The sequence below is a fragment of the Gobius niger genome, assembly GCF_951799975.1.
Source record: "Gobius niger genome assembly, chromosome: 8".
Taxonomy (NCBI): domain Eukaryota; kingdom Metazoa; phylum Chordata; class Actinopteri; order Gobiiformes; family Gobiidae; genus Gobius; species Gobius niger.
In genome coordinates, this window is record NC_136859.1 from 15,779,504 (window position 1) to 15,796,681 (window position 17,178).

Sequence of the window (17,178 nt, forward strand, 5' to 3'; positions counted from 1 at the left end):
AGAAATTCTAGATTACTAGCCCGCAAGTTCATGTAATACAGGTGAAACTAAAATTAGAATATCGTTAAAAAGTGCATTCATTTTTGTTATTCAACTAAAGCTGTGAAACTATAGACTCATTATATGCAAAGTGAGATATGTATAGCCTTTATTTGTTATTGTTTTGATTACTGTAAAAGACCCAAATTAAACATGTCATAAAGAATATTTTTTTTAATGGACTGTAATCATCAAAATTATAACAAAGGCTTGACATGTGTCACTTTGCATGCAATGAGTCCATATCCTATATTAGTTTCACATTTTAAGTTGAATTACAGAAATAAATGAACTTTTGAACGATATTGTAATTTTCCGAGTTTCACAGTACAAATGCTTTATATAATTAATTTAAGCTATACTTAGATGCTCAGTGTTTTCCTGCAAATGTTAACTTTACAATATACTAAAGAAGGACCAAAGAATAAAGTAGGCGTAGTGCTTTTAGGCCCCCCTGGTGGGCCTCGGAGACACTGCAGACTGCCCCCAAAACAGGTGCACTGACAAAACCAACAATAAAAAAAGTTTTAACACTTGAATTTACATTTTAGCCAAGAGTCATTGCGTTTTTGTTGTTTCATAATCATTTTTAAGCGGTAAAACATTCCAAATAAGGGCTGTAACGCTCCAGGCATTGGGAAAAGCTGGTAGATATTACACAGTATAAAAGTAGTTGACGTGCAGTCAGTGCTTCAATATCAAGGCTTTGTTCTAGAAAAGCAATATTTTTATTGCATACACAGTTGAATTAAATTGGTCATTCATGGTTTGCTATGTCATGCAGACCAGCCAAACACTGTGCACATAACCATTAGGCCTACATTCAAAGGGCTCAAATAAAGTTTATGGATCAAAATAAATAATTCTGAAATAAATAAACAATCCAGAATTATTGGAGATATTTACAAAACAAATAAAAATAATACATAGTAACGACTTAAAATACCAGACCAAAATAACCTAATCCTGAAGTTTGCACATTATTGAAATACTTTCAGAAATGCTAAACATCATAATACAAAACAATATTACAAAAGTCCATGTACAATTTCACAACACCTGGCCCAATACATTAAACTTTTCATCTAATGTCTTTCAGCCATTAGCTATAATAGAGACAGCATCTACAGTGTTTTGCGCCACAGATAAAATGTCAAATATCAATGCACAGACCTGGTATGTTGCATCATTTCACTGATTGTCCACAGTCACACAACAATGAGATCCTATCACAAGCTATTATCTGCTGTTTTGCCACATTTGGCACCAAACACATGATTGAAAGTCACACATAGGTGCACTACCACACTGTTCTACAGCAAAACCAGTCGTAGACTGACTGCAGACTGTGAAGTTTAAAAACAAAGGCGGTAAAGATTAACATTCATATACTGGAAATTTGGTACCAGCACACGTCTGGGAAAGATTTGCTTTAATCTTTGGCCGGCAACAAATATGCATATTCTCAGCAAATGATATAAATATGAAGCAAACTAATATAATGTAATAACAATCTTATCCAATCATTACTCCTTCCATTTATGAAGTTTAAATCAGTGCATATGAGAATCGCCATAGCTCAGACGAGTGCACACGTGAGATCGACCGGTCAGTTTCCTTGCGTAGCAGGCGAGTCCTCCAGAGGTCAGGTACTCCTGACCAGAATCTGAAGACACCCTGTGTGTGGCACCTGCTCCTAAGAGAAGGCCCCACTGGCACCGGTGTAAGGATGCGTCAAAAGCATCAAACAAATTTAACTTTAAACTCCATACACCTCATATGACTATTGTCACTGCTGTGCAGCATCTGCAACTGATAAAATAACATACTTTTTATTTGAAGCAACAACTGATGTAAATACATGTATTTTTCCTGACACAAGTGTATGCCATGTTCTGTATTATCGCTCCCTCTTGTGGTCAGAGAGGAGAGTGCACTAACTTCATCGAGTCCTGAGAGTGACAGTTTATTTTGATAATCTTGAAATCCTTGGACCAGACAACAGTAGAAGACGCCTTAAGCACGTGGCTCCAACTTCACTGACAGCTCAAAAAGAGTCTGCTGATTGTCAATGATGTGAAGAAAATCAACGTACGCTCGAACCTCTGAACTGCTCTTCTGTGTCATGCCATTTCCTAAAAAGGTATAATAGTTACTACTAAAGATAAAAAAAAGCACCTCTGAAATCTTAAAGCAACTGTACCTCTTGTTAGAATACTTACCCAACATGTCATTCTGACACTGGCGAATGATGCGCACGGCTTCTGCAATCATGTGCTGGATGAGAGAGATACACAGGGATCAGCTGCTTTCACTGGCTGAGTTCATGGATGTAATGGAGATAAACAACTCACCAACTTCTCAAAATTAACCAGATTATCATGAAATGTCTTGTTGCCTTCATGGATAAATGTGATATCTACAACATTATTAAATGCATTAGAAAAAGTATTGTTCTGTATGACATACAGATTGAAATGCTTAAATGATTTGTGTACCTTTGAGTAGCAGGGGAAGGAAGGGGATCTTTGGTGCTTTCATCTTCTTAAAAGACTCTCTGTAGGTTTTGTGGTTCAGCGAGGGATCCTGTGAAGACATTTTTCAAGTAAATGAGTCAAATCCTCTGAGAGCGAGCGTGTGAGAGCTTGTTCTGTTAGTCATTATGTTTTAATCCGCAAAGATGGTCTATTAAAAAAGTCACATTTGTTTATTACCAAAGACTCAGTTTAGCTACAATAAAAACAGCACATGGTAAAGTCTTATTTAATACTGCATTATACTGTAATGTGATCTGTGTTGTCAAACTTACTGTCATTGTCTCCAGTTCTGAAAACAACTTCTTAAACTTTCCTGGTATTTTCTACAAGAACGTAATTTAAAACATAACGATCAGTGCAGTGAAGTTGTGGTTCAAAATTGTAAACATTCAACAATAAGAAGATCAGTACCTCCCATGTTTGAGTGAGGCGGCTCACGGCTGCAGAGTTCAGGCCCATAATGATGGCAAAGAAGCAGTTGAAGTTTTTCTGAGCTTTACAGCTGTCAACAACAACAAAAAAGTACTTTGCAAAGCTGCCACTAGAGAGCGCCATATTCCTATTTAAGTTTACAGTTGGCATCCATGACAAAAGTGGTTTACTTTTATAGGATTGAGAACAGAAAGAAAAGGATCATTACTGTGCAGCAATCTTGATGAACTTCTTGATGAGTTGCACGCGCTTGCACAGTGTTGGACACAGCAGCACCTCGGTCATCACCCACAACTGCACTTCATTACAGCGTTTGAGCAACAGCTCCAACATCACAGTGTGGACGTTGGTGGTCAGGCGGCTGAAGGTGAAGTAAATGAGTTGTTGCTGTAAGAGAGGACAGTTCAACACAGTGTCCACAATACAGCACATATACAGTATACAGCATTTCAAACCTCATGAATTGAGTCAAAAAGAGCCCAGTCCAAGTTTGTGAGAGCAACAGCCACATCCCATGCGTTCAGACTGAGCATGTGAGTGGTCCTCTGCTGCAGCTCGGAGTTATCTGTGAATGGGTTCTGGTGGAAAAGAATAGTTAATGTTATATGTAAGCTACATGAAATTAAAGACAAAACAAAATTTAAAAGCATGTAGTCTTACCAGTACTTCACAGAGATCCTTTCTGCACACATGCAGCCGCCCTACCGCTCGTAATGATTCAGAGAAAACTCTGTCCTGAGGCTGAAGCAGGAGTCGACCTACAGACAGAAGGTATGACAGCTCCTTATTAAACCTGTCAGGAGCACGCTGCAGCGGTTAGATCAGACACTACACTGAGGGAGCTGTCACCTTGGCCACTGAACATAGAGAATAAGGGCTTTTTTGTTAGAAATACAGATGTATAAATGTTTAACATAACAATATGTTTCAATATTACACTGTTGTTAAAAATCAAACAATAAATAGCAGAGAACTGTAACCTTGAGATGAAATATCCCCCAGTGGTGCACTGCTAATGAATGTGCATAATAATGAGACACTGTCTGTATATGAGGCAAACATGGTGCACAGGGCAGAGACAGTTTCACTGTGTCACTGCATTAACCCCACTGCTAAACAACAGATTCAACCTTTTGTGCAAAGCAAGGGTTTGGAATAATGGTGCATTGTATTGCATTTACCTCCAGGGTAAGTGATGGCCACCAGTACAAGATCCCCCAGAGGGACATCCATCCTCTCAGCCACTGCCTGCAGCAGCTCATGGGCCACAATTGCAGAGCTGGCCCAGACACTGAGGTACGAATCCATGGAGATGTACACATGGCACAACACTGTAACACATGTTGCACATTACAGGCTTTCATCAATAACGTTTTGATAAAACAAAATAAGGTTTATTCTGACACTTAGCATACTATAACTGAAGCGTCTGGTAGATCAGGGCATTCATTAACTATGTTGCATTATTTCAAATAAATGTGATGTAGTATTTAAATTGAATCTCTGTAGATGAGAACATAGCGGAAATTGTTTTTAATACAATGCAATGCAAATGTGATTAATGGCTTGTGTGCCAAATATCATTGCAGTTGGTTACCATAGTCGACCATGATCTTTTTTACTTGTGTAAAACACTTGTGTGTTGAGCAGAAATCACACAATCAAATCAACACATGGCTCCATACTGACTTATTGTGAACAGCAAGTTGGCATAAACAGAGAAACAGCTTGAGCAACGACTCGAACAATCCCACATCTAATGCGTGAGCAGGCCATGAGAGAGACAAATGAACAAGTGCACTTCACTGCAGCTGCTCAGGACTCCACACTAATGAAGGTCAGATGGTCAGAGTGGCTTATGTTAAACTGTTTTTTAGTGAGCACTTTGTTTTCTGGAGGAAGAAGCCTCTCTTATGGCCGTCTCAAAGATTCTTTCAATGCGAGCACTTCCCTTGAGGCCACTATGTGAAACAACAAAATGCATCCTAAAAAGGAGTCTGCCTCATGACTCAGGAATTTGCTCTTCCAGACTGCTCCATTCCCTGGAAGTCGTGTCCATTGTCCTGGCCATGCGCCTTAAGTTTAGTAACTGTGTACAGTGTGAAGAATGTGTCACTGATGTCTTACCCTCCTTGGTCTCGCTCCGTGTAACTCTGGGCTGCACTCCATTGTCTTTGAAGCTCAGCTGGTGGAATATCGGCTTGCCCTGGAGAACAAAAAATATGTGTATACTTTTTTAAAACAATGTTCAGTGAACGAAAAATGTATATTCTGCATTGTTAGTAGAGCAGCTTACTTGGCATTTTAAAACCAACCTTTCTGTGAGGAGAATAATCATTGCTTGTACTGAAAAAGAAAAGACAGAATATTGTTTACGTCTATTCTCAAAGCAAATTAAATGAATACAGTTCTTTGCACCAATCAACCCATTATTCAAGATCAGCATCCCAATAGGATTAGAGTGCTTTGTAGATTTTTAACCGTCCAGACTGATCCTTAGTTTAATCAGGCTATTCTCATCACTTAGGCCTGTGCGGCGTGATGGATAGTCCCTGAGGTTTTCCTGGTGCTGGATCACAATAGACATGTTGGCACAAAGCCTGCCCTGGGGGATCCCTCCTCACTGTCCAGCAGCAGTCGCAGCTATAGCTTGGGCTAATGAAAAACCTGAATCCCACTGTTGTCTCAAACCTTCTGCAATCTGTTCCCGCCGCGACACGAGAAGGCGAAGTGAGGACACGGGCTTACCATATCAAAAACTTATGACCTAAGATTTCACTCAATGGAAAGAATGCATTGGCATGAACAGGGTTGGACTGCCCAATTAATCACAATCGATTTGAAACTGAAATATCCTTTGCAACCGAAAAATGTCTCTTTGCGGCTTTTGTGTGTAAAACCTGCTAACCTTGTAGCATAGATCTCTACAAACAGTTTAGAAAGTATAGTTTAGAAATATATTTCAGTTTACTCTCAAATGTTAATTCCTACACATGTTTAAATGTGTGCTCTAGAGTGAACTTACTTAATTAAATGTATGTCAAGGACAGTGCATACTAATGATCTTTTCATCTGTAGTCTTTATCTTGATTTTAAAACTTAAATAGAAAATCGAATTACTATTGCAATGCATCTCATAAAAGCCTCACTGTGGTTTATAAAAAATAGCATTTCTGAGGCAGATTGTCACAAAGCAGTCTGCACAGTCCACCCCCAAGATAATCGTGAAGCCTCATAAATATTATAACATGTCAGGTAGCAACACCCACACCACGTCTTGCAGGGAGGGTGTGCTTTGGATATAAACATGAATAAGGGATTGTTGTGTGCACATGTTGGTGATGGGCGGAAGGCTGTAGAGCCTCCCCAGGGACGGAGCTGTGATTGGGGGCTGTGGGGAGAGAGTGGTGGGGGCACTCGGGTGTGGCAATTTGTCTGCTGACTGGGGGTGGTTTGGTGTGATGTAAAGGCCAATGTAGTGCCTGGTTTTGTCAAGATCAAGAAAAATGAAGCCGAGTGGCACATCATCTGTCAGAAGAGTGACACCCACAGAACAATTAAATCACAAGTGTGCTGTTATAGCAGTAACTGTGCACTTTATACAACACAAGTTAAGAATAATCAATGAAATAATGATTGATGATGAAGACATAGTTGTTACGACTAATTTTGAAGCACATAAGTAAATAAAGGCTTTTTCTTATCTAAGTCAGTGGGTGTGACATCATCCTCCACAGAGAAAACATCTGTCGTCAAATCATCACAAGGTGGGGAGCTGTCCCTGATGAGTTTCCAGAAACATGTTCCCTTTAGCTGATTATTGGGTTTGGATCTGATTCTACTTATACTCAATAATTCTCCTCCATACATTTTTGTTAAAAACTTTTCGATTCATTCCTGATTTCTCAAATAGAAAATAATAGGCTTCCTTTCAGTCAAGCCCAGAACACTGGATTCTTCCTGAATAGAATCATTGATAGCGAGGCTAAATAAAGCCTGGAGAAGAAGGGAAGTTCTGTCTTTGTGCGCTGCCGTCAGCCACTCTCTGGGACTCTGACGTTTGGAACACAGTTATAAGCTGCTTTAATGTCATGTAGCTTTGACTCACTTTCGCCGATGCAGTTGATACATTTCCTGCAGTTCCCGCAAATCCCTCTCCAGAGCCGGATGCTCGTACAAGTCTTCCAATGCATAACGGTACAACGTCTAGAAAGGATGTATCTAATGTTAATGCCTGAAAGAGTACTCCCGTATTTTTATGCACGTCTATTGCTCTGTGTCCTACCTTCACAAACGCTTTGACATGCTGGTCCTCCCTCAAGAAGCTTCTGCAAATTGTCATCCATTGTAAAACCATGCGCAGGACTTTCTGTTTCCGCTGTAGCACCTCTTTCTTGTCTTCCTTTCTACGGTATCGCTTGTTGCAGAAGGTGAGATATGGTTAAGGAGAGTGTGATATCATCCAAAAATCTGCAGGAGACTGTAAATGTGTATCTGATTAAAACAGAGGTGCTAAAATAGAGAGATGGTCCCACCAACAAAAACAAAAGTCTTCCTGACTCAAAGAGGCAGGGTCCACAATTTCAGTATTGTTAGCACTTTGCTGCAGACTATCCTATGGGTTTCAGTCGTAGGCCTTTTTTTACATTTTGTGAACTTTTCAACATTGAAAATATGTTGTTTAGAATCATTGTTTGTTTTTAAATGATCATTATTCAGACTAAATAATACATAAAGGATATTGTCCAATTAGAGCTTGACATAAATCACTGGTCGACATGAAGATTGGGTAGGTGAGTAGGAAGTCATCCAGAAGGGCATCTGGAAAATAAAAATGACCACAAGAGTTTCAGCAAGACATATTAGAGTAACTGATAGCTGGACACATCTCCATTCAAACATTTCAGCATAAACCAAATCACTTCCTCAGGGACTAGGTTTCTGCCCACTTCAACATCTAGAGTAAGATGTATTCATTTACTTTCACCTAGGACAGGGCACATGAATCAACATCATTGTAAATGTTCATACACTACAGTATATATACATACTGTTCCATCACATCTTATTCTCCAATGGGGCACCACAGTATTGCCCATGATGGTACGATGCTGCAGAAGTGTGAGTCTATTCCTTTGTTTAATGTTGCATGCACAGCAGACTGTAGTGCCTTTTCCATACATTAAAAAGGTACAGGCTGAATCAAAGTGGGGGAGGACACCATTATATTGCATTTCAATTCCCTGTATTTAATTCCCAATTCAAGCAACAAAGAAAACTCTGTATGTGATTCTGGAGCGAAGGTAAAAAGACTTTCAAACAATCATTAGTGCAATCTGTATCAGTGGAGATAAGCCAATAATGTCCATGCATCAGCTGACGCGACGTGACCTGTGTTTGCTCTATGTTTCTGTTTGAATTACTTTGCTCTTTCTAATCTCACACCTCACACAGCCTGGCCATCAGCCTGATGTGTTTGAAGCACATAGCATTATATAATCTGCCACATGTATATACTGAAACATGGGTAACTGTTTCTGTAAAACAATCAAAACCAAGGCCGCCATGGTGATCAGCTGAAGTTACAAGGATATCGTGGACAATAGTGGAACAGCATATAGCCTTTGTGTTTTTATATGTGTTTCTTTTTGGACAAGTACTTAAATAGCACTTTGTTATGACACTACTGTACTGTATATACACTTTTCCTATACACTTGTATCTTTTATTTCTTTAAAGAATTTCCATTCAAACTGCTTTTTTCCGCATAGAATAGTGACTTCCAGATGAGACGGGTGTGACACTCGAAGCAAAAGCTGTACAAATCCTATTAAGGAAAACCTCTTCTGAAAGCATCAATGTGAGGCTCCACAGCCTTTTGTGGTCTGCAGAAATCCCTGTTACAATTATGTTAATCCATGCACAGCAGCTGCAAACTCATCACTTACTGCTTATGCCAATTAGCACACAGCTAACCAAAAAAAATACAGCCACATACTGTCAGACCAAGCTTATAAATAACAAATACTGATTTCTTGCACTACGGTATCAACTGTACGTCCCCAGGCAGTAGTTTCTGTAAGTTTAATAAGGCTGAAAACACTGTAAATAATTCATCAGCCAGACCTCAGGCGAAGATGATTGTTTATACAGCAAAACTACTGTGAATGACCTGGAGATTCACAAGGTTTTACAATGTTCTACAATTCGATGTCATCATTTCAGCTTCGGGGCAGGAGCCAACATAACGGTGGGAAACTTACCATTCGAGAAAGAAATAACTGACACTAGTTGTCATTATTTCTGAAGGATTTGCTCCACAAATGTGTTACATAAATCTTATGGATTGAAGGTTTTTTTTCCCCCACCTAACCACGCCCTCTGTTATTCAATAATTCGACCACATTTTTTTAACAATTAGTTAATTTAGTTAGTTTAGTTAATGTGTGGATTTTCTGTTTGGTTTTATCCTTCAAAAACAATGAATGGCCCACAGATTTATACATAGGTAATTGTATACAGCAACTAATTGAAGCATTTTAACTGGTAGAAATACACAGCTGCATAAACAAGTGTGCAGTGAGATCCACCTGGCTGCATTCTGGCACCAGGATCAAATCAAACTGTGCTCTCTCATTTGGAGGAAGTCTATAATGGATTCATTGATTCTGCATCCATTGGCTGTGAAATCCATCAACCTGCCAATTCCTTCCGCATTTCAATACGCGCTTGTAAAATTGATCCAAGCTTGCCGTTGAAATAAGCCTGACCATTTCTCATGTAAAAGACAATCACTGATTCACTGCATGATATTAAATATCTGTGAGGAACTGAATCGTGGATGCATGGGGCGACTCACTTATGACTAAAAAGGTGTGTATTTGTTGGTTTGGTTGAGATAGTCTGCTGACTCATGTAGATATATATTTTTATTTTTAAATATTAAGTACCGTAAATAGATGTTCTGACAAAGCAATTTGTTGTTACTGTTTTATTTGGGTTTCCGCATTTCTTTCTAAAATAGAATAAGTCGGTTGCTTTTATGTCTGGCTTCTAATGGTTTTCAGTTTTTAAATCTGAACACAACCAGATGACTGCTGTACATATAGTACCATACAGCACAGATTTGGAAGAGAACAAAGATCAAAGAAATCTCAACTGCACCTACTGTTATGCAGTTTTATCAAATATGCCTTTGGTGCTCTTTAAAAAAGTGCAATCTCCTGCTAAAAATTCAGCAAGCTTCTCTGCATTGCTAATGTTTCCCGCACAAAAGGAAGTCCAAAGCTGATGATATGAAATTGTCCTTTGGATGTGCATTATTGCATTATAGTGTGCCAGACACACAACCTAACACTAACCCCACAACCAACTACTTCCGGAGAATTCAACAATCTGTCATGGTTATCCAGCTGGTCACCCTCAAGGGCAAGTGTTTCAGAGCGTCAGGATTCAGGCAGCGCTTCAAGGCCAACTCAAGTCACACAATTAAACATTACTGAATTTGGATCAATTTCTGTTGGGACTTTGCCCTGATCAGGGAGCACAGGAGCACGAGGCTGAGCGATGTGCCAGGGTCAAAGAGCGTTGACCCTGAGACATCGCTCAGCCTCGTGCTCCTGTGCTCCCTGTGGAGGCCTCCTGTTAATGGAGTCTGAGCAAGGTGATCTGATGGGAATGACCCATCAACGGACAACTACCTCTAGACCTTAAAGGCGATTAGCAAAGCACTGAATCAGGAACATGAACTGTTTATCTCTTTACTAAGTTTAAGTTGTTAGTTTTAGCAGCCATGCCTTGTACCCACCAACATAACGTTACTGGACATGAGGGATCTGCAATACTAGCTTTTGCTTTAGAGCTCACACAAACTAGATTTTCTAGGTTTTCTGAAATATATAGATCTTTTTTTCTAGCACTTCAAGGTATCGATTTGTCCAGCATGTTATCGACTGTAGATACAGGAATTAACTGGCATTAAAGTATAAATTCTTTAGTTCAATTCGCACATCCTGACTCGAAGTCTTGGATTTAGTATTTTCCCTTTCAACATTATTGTAGTTAATCGACTGAATCCAAGCAGAGTGATTTGCATTTTGCCAACATGCCAGTCCTGAGCCAGTCAATTCCTTAAACCAGGTTTTCTATACTGAATAAATATAACAACACAATATTCCACAGTATGTTACTACTATACAATACTGTATTTTTGCTACTGCTGAGAATCTTATTGTAGTGCAAATGATATGAATGTAATTCCTGCTACATCTCCTGAGAGCCCATTTAGATCAATTTCTTGCAGTTGCTCATCAGCTTGAGTAATCATCTGTAGCAGGCTTAGCGTGGCTCCATCCTGATGAACGGTCATCTGTCACCTGCTCTATTTTCTTGTCTCAGGTCTCACTGTGTATTCCTTATTGGTTTCTTTTTCTCTCATTCGTTCAATTTTCTCTGTGCCTCTTTTTTGTCTAACTGTGTCTCGCTTTCAATCATCATTTTCCATAATGACAGTTCCAGCAGGAGCCACAAACAAGCTCCTTTTTCCTTGGCAACAGTGTCACATTCATGAACCTGCTAGGAAGACAGAGGATGTGTTGATTGTCTTTTGCTCTTATACTGGACTTGTTTCAAACCTATTTACACCAATAACCATAAAACCAATTCTTGTCAAAGAGCATGCGTCAAATCATTTGGGAATTGGATGTAGATGATTAACCCGTAAGACAGGGAGGGGGGTCTACTCAGCTGTCCCCGCTATCGTCGCATAGAGAGGAGGTGAAGACAGTTACATAGAAAGTCAGGCAACATACTTTTCCTGTCAGTTGGCCCTGAATACATGCCTCATGTTGCCTTTTTACATAACAATACAGGTATTGTTTTGTGATTTGAAGAGTTTAAAATAAAGTAAACATTGTTTACACTGACCTTCGCAGCGTGTGTTCCCCTGCTCATCCTCCACTCTCAGGTTATTTAACAGATGCTCCAGGATCTTCTCAGGGGTTCCTGACACCACCACATACCTGTGGGACAGAGCAGAGTCAGTGGACGAGTCCTCCTCGATAGAAGACAGAGAGCGGCTGCTCCAGTCCTCCTCTCCCTCTGTCCCTTCATCGTCTATGTAGCGAAAGTATGGTACGTCAAAGGTAGGCATGGTGAGGGGCTCCAAACGACTTATATTGTCACTGGTGCTGCTCAGTTCAGAGCCCTCCTCTTCATCCTCATCTTCCTCCTGCTCCACCAGCACGGCGTGCACCAGTCTACCCTCATCCAGCAGCAGAGTGTGGGGCTGAGCTCGAGAGCTCATTCTCGCAGAGTCCTGGTGCCCTCACGCCGCCTCTGTCCCTGGAGTTACTGAAGCATTCCCCTTTTTATACATCCATCGGTCGCTCTAAACAGTGTCCAGTGAAGCCTCAGACGGCGGGGGATTGGCTGTCTTCACGGCTGAGAGCTCCTGGATGTGCAGTAGGCAGCAGCACTGCTATTGCTCAGTCCCATGCTGCTCACTTGTATGTGTCCACTGCCAATTATGTGTGGAGTGTAGTGATGTCAGCTCGCAGAAACAGCGGCTGACAGTGGGAGACAGCGAGGGTTCGGCTTACCTCGCCTCGTCGCTGGCCCCTCCTCTCTCTGATCCTCTGAGAGCTGGAGCCTGGAGCACGAGCACATCACGGCCCCGCTCGCTCACACTCACGCGGACTGCCTCGTCACAGTGGGGCTGGACACACAGAGGAGGAGGGCTGTTATCACTGAGGAGATTCCCCTGTATTTCCTCGCACTCACAAAACCTCAGCTCATTTCCATAATAATGCTCTGTCTAAGCCGCCACTGTAAATGAAGGAGAATTTCAATATGCTCTTATTCCGTACTTATCAGTGGTCCCCATTCATAGATTAACACAGTGGACTCATACATATTTTAATTACACTGCATATGAAGAGGCTAGTGCTGACAGAAACTACAGTCTCCAATGAGCGCTACTATTTTTAGCAGAATTTAAAACATGCCAGGTGGTAGTCCTATTATTATGTTTCCAATATTTCCATTTACAAACATGAACCTTTACTATTAAACTCTTAAGAATGAGAAAAAAATGCTTTGAGTTCAGAGAAGGATTTATCCATTTTATGAACTTTTTTAAGTATAACATCAACATGTCCAGGAAATGAGCATTTTTGCTATAACCTGGCCCATGACATGTTCTTTTTTCGAGTCTTGTCTTTTGTGCATTGTCCCTGATCAAATACAAATTCATGGATTGAGGCATGTGATTGTGACATAGTTGATCATGTTTCAAGCAAATGTTCACAATTTGAAAATCACAACAGTATTAGTTGAAACAAAGATGTTGGCCGTTGCTTGAAAGCAGAGGGTCTGGCAGAGATATTAGTCCTAATGAGGAGCTGACCATGTGGTGCACAAATGCCGCACCCTTACCTCCCCTTTGTGCATGCCATTATCCAACAGACAAATGGACGAGGGTTTTTTATCTATGATTCCTTTTCTAACAAGCACGGAAAGCCCTTCAATTAACTATAAATTCCTGGAACAATAGAGTTAAATGTGTCTGTCTAATTGTTAATATAGACCCATAAACATAGAATATTTATGAAATCAACATAAAACCTCTCTCTAATAGACAACAATAGCTGAGGCGATAGACATTTGCGTTTGGACTCCTGTCAGAATACTAACATTACACAGATGAGCAGTCGCATCACTAAACAGCAGGGATCAAATCCAGGCAGGACCATTAATGGAAATGTTTGCAGCAGGCCGCTTCCTTGATGTGGTTTATCCGTCTGTACAATGTAATGGGAAAATCAATCGTGTTTTATATCTTCAGCTTCGAAAGGAGCCATATACCTACAGTACATCGAACCAAACCCAATGAAAGGCCAGTTTTCTAGTCTACAGTAGAGCTTTGGTCTGTGATGATTAGGAAAACATGCATCTATTCTTTGTAAACATCTAACATCATTTTTTTTTATTCAGCTATTCACCCATTCCTCCAAAGTTACTGTGAAAGATAAAGTAATCATGTGCATTATTCTGACAAACAATATGTCCAAAACATAAATAAAACCATTGTTATACAGGGAGTGAGAAGTTGGGCCCATCCACATCGCACCACCATGTTAGTTTCAATTGTCCCTGTCACATTACTACATATATTCAGAGAATTAGAATAAAGACACACAATCCATTATTCACTGTCAGTATTGCATAATTCCCATAACCTGGGAGCATCCACATTACACATGTGTGCATTCACTGTATATCAAACATCTCTGTTTCCGCCTACTGGGATTTATGACATGTTCCTCAAAGCACTTTGATGCATTTGATATTTACATACATACTGTAAAATGTGCATTGTGCAGTACTAAATCTGGATTATGCAGTAGATTAAAACATGAAATAAACTCAGAATGCCCCAAGATAATCTCAGATGAGCTTTATGGATTTGCATCAAACTAAAAGTCATAATATCAGACCATTAGGATTACAAAAAATATGATATGCCCAAGACTTTTGTACTCAAGATGTTGGACTATCATACCAATAATAAAATTGTAGAAATTTTATTTTGGTTTTCTAATAATAATAACTTGATGAGATAGTCTGAAGAGTTATTTTCATAGTCATTAGCACAAATATGTAAAAGAGAAAGGTCACAGCCTCCCTGTACTGGAATCCACCCTTAGTACAATGGCATGATGGCTGGGCCCAGTTCATTTGCGTCAAATCTTCCTGTCATTGTCGAGTGCTGCTGCTATAAACGCAGCTGGCAGGAAGGGAACGGCTCAGCAAGGTCAGCCAATCACACACTTCGTTCAGAGAGAGCACAACGACAGGTGTGATGTTTCGAAATGTAGGAAAGGCGCAACCAGGGAAGGCACAGTTTGTTCTGGCACTTTTCCTAAAATGTTTGACATCATTGTCCCAGAAGGAAAAGTGTTCTCTGCACTTGACCCATCCTTCCTATGCCACTCGCACAGTCTGCCAGGATTTGTATTCAAAACCCACAGGGCTACAGCATTCAAGTTGATAAAATTAAGTTGTTCTAAAGTTCAGCCTTAACTTTAAATGAGCTAGTTAGGGAAGCTGGAAGGGGGTTTGTTGAAGAGGAGCTACTCCCCCTTTCAACTGGCCCACTCGACACTCTGCCTTTTTAATGCACTACACTGTGTATGGATTACACAACTTTAGACATATTCGCACATCATTAACGGATAAGCGGACTGTCTTTTCACAGAACGTCCTGTCATGTCAGGGAGTGAGCTTCTGGAATAGTATTCCACTGTCAGTGAGGGAAAGCACAAGTCTCCCTACATTCAGGAGTCATTTAAAAGTGTGGCTGAGGGGCACACAAACATGTGATCATGTTTAGTGCATTATAAAAAAAAAGAGATACAATTATCAGTGTAATACGGGTTGTGCAATAAGGGTCAGATAAAATGGGTTGGGCAATAGGGGTCAGTGTAATGCGGGTCAGAGTAAAAATGAATGGTGCAATATGGGTCAGTGCAATATCAGGTCTGTCAGGGCATGTGCATTATTGAGGTTTGTGCAATACAGTCGATGCTTTTACTATTTTCTATATTCTCCTCTGTTGTCCACTCTTGTTATTGTTATTTGTTTTAACATGATGTGATCACTGTTCTCATTCCTGTCTCTCAGTACATAGTCTGTATATAGTGTCTCTGTATGTTTTTACTAACTCGTGTGTAACATCAACCTGCCAGGGGGTCTGCAGATGGAAATTAGCCTAAGGCTATAATCTGGCATATTTACATTGTTTACAATGTTCATTAATATGTATTGTCCCTCCTTTTCAAATAAATAAATAAATAAATAAATAAATAAATAATACATTGCACTTAAAAAAAATTTAAAAGGAAGAAAAAGTTTGCACAATTTAATATTATACTGAGGAAATGTTAACCATCTGAAGGAAATGTATTAATGATCGCCTTTTGTTACTTGCTTTGTACTACACATCGTACATGAAACAAGACAGTTGTTGTAGTTGTGCTTCGGTTTTGTAGCATTATTGTTTCGTAATCAATGTTACTCCCTTTTGGAGAATGTATGATTTATATAAATGCCATCTTGTAAATGGTCTTTTCCACCATGATCGGATACTGCTTTTTTTGTTGTTTCCTTGTTGTTTTTTTCATTTTGCATTATGTTCCTTTTACTATGTTCCTTTGCATTATTTTATTGTATGGATTTTGAAGGTGGGAGCTTATAAGCTCTTTGCTTCGGCCCACTCCTTTTGAGCAAAATGTTAACTGCTCAGATAAGCAAACAAACTAAAACTAAAGCTAAAACCTTTTCTTTTTGAATAAAACACACCTTTGCAAAATAACGGTGATGCTGTACGCCATGTAGCATCACCACTATAGTTCACCAGCACTCAGAAATGTTTAAGTCAACAACACTGTCCTGCAACAATAACAATCATATACCAGTGGTTCCTAAAGTGGGGGTCGGGACCTCCCAGGAGGTCGTGAGCGTGAAGCTGGGGCCCCAAGATTGAAAAAGAATACTGAGAGCGTACTTAATATAATTCCAAATTGAAAACACCATAGCTTAAACAATATTACTAAACCAGATTTGAGATGTTTTTAGCTTGATATTATCTATATTACTAATGCATTCCCAGGTTGTTCGCATGGTCATTTTGGGGGTCCCTGTCTGAAAACTTTGGGAACCCCTTGCATATAATGCTGTGACTCACCTCTTTTATCTTCTCTGAGACCTTTCCGTGGATTTGCAAGAAACGGCATCCATCCTTTGCCAGTCGTTGAACCATCTCGAGTCTGGACAGGTCCTCCTTGCACTGCAGAATGCACATGTTTCCAGGGTGGAGGGCTGGAGGTGCACTGAACATAGACCTCAGCCCACAGTCCCACATCACTGACTGCTTGGCCGCTTGGCGCTTTTCACCCTTTGAAATAGCAACAAATCTTTAGACTTTACCCTGCACCCTCAGAAAGTCGATAAGTTAAATGAGTGCAAGCGCAAGTGATAAAGGCCACTTACCATTTTGGGGTTTAAAGGTGTAAGTTTTAAACAAAGTCCTTTTCCTGTCCACTATTAGTACATTAGTGTGCGTGGCTTCAGTGAGAGACTTGACTTGCTTCTTGCCTTTCTTAAACCACCA

The 17,178-nt window shown here is 40.0% G+C and overlaps 1 protein-coding gene across 2 annotated transcripts; it reads right to left on the reverse strand.

Annotated features, from left to right (window-relative positions):
• Window positions 1–1,885: 1,885 nt before the first annotated feature.
• On the reverse strand, window positions 1,886–17,178 carry LOC306966187 (rap guanine nucleotide exchange factor 5-like). Of its 2 annotated transcripts, XM_079560857.1 has the most exons (19): window positions 17,058–17,178; window positions 16,753–16,962; window positions 12,608–12,723; window positions 11,934–12,028; window positions 7,751–7,829; window positions 7,294–7,438; window positions 7,117–7,214; window positions 5,324–5,354; window positions 5,136–5,214; window positions 4,190–4,339; window positions 3,669–3,766; window positions 3,464–3,586; window positions 3,217–3,395; window positions 2,988–3,078; window positions 2,849–2,899; window positions 2,538–2,625; window positions 2,394–2,458; window positions 2,262–2,316; window positions 1,886–2,174 (listed from the first exon to the last, which is right to left on the reverse strand). In XM_079560857.1, the coding sequence occupies exons 1-19, from the start codon at window positions 17,058–17,060 to the stop codon at window positions 2,056–2,058; spliced, it is 1,875 nt and encodes a 624-aa protein (XP_079416983.1). In that variant the 5' UTR covers window positions 17,061–17,178; the 3' UTR covers window positions 1,886–2,055. The 2 variants fall into 2 exon arrangements, with proteins under 2 accessions (XP_079416983.1, XP_079416984.1); XM_079560858.1 differs by lacking the exon at window positions 4,190–4,339.

Coding starts and splice junctions, on each gene's coding strand:
- LOC306966187 (XM_079560857.1), bottom strand. Junction 7,439..7,750: donor TGTCAAGCTCTAATTGGACA/ATATCCTTTATG, acceptor ACCATATCTCAC/CTTCTGCAACAAGCGATACC. Junction 2,459..2,537: donor CCTTCCCCTGCTACTCAAAG/GTACACAAATCA, acceptor ATAATGTTGTAG/ATATCACATTTATCCATGAA.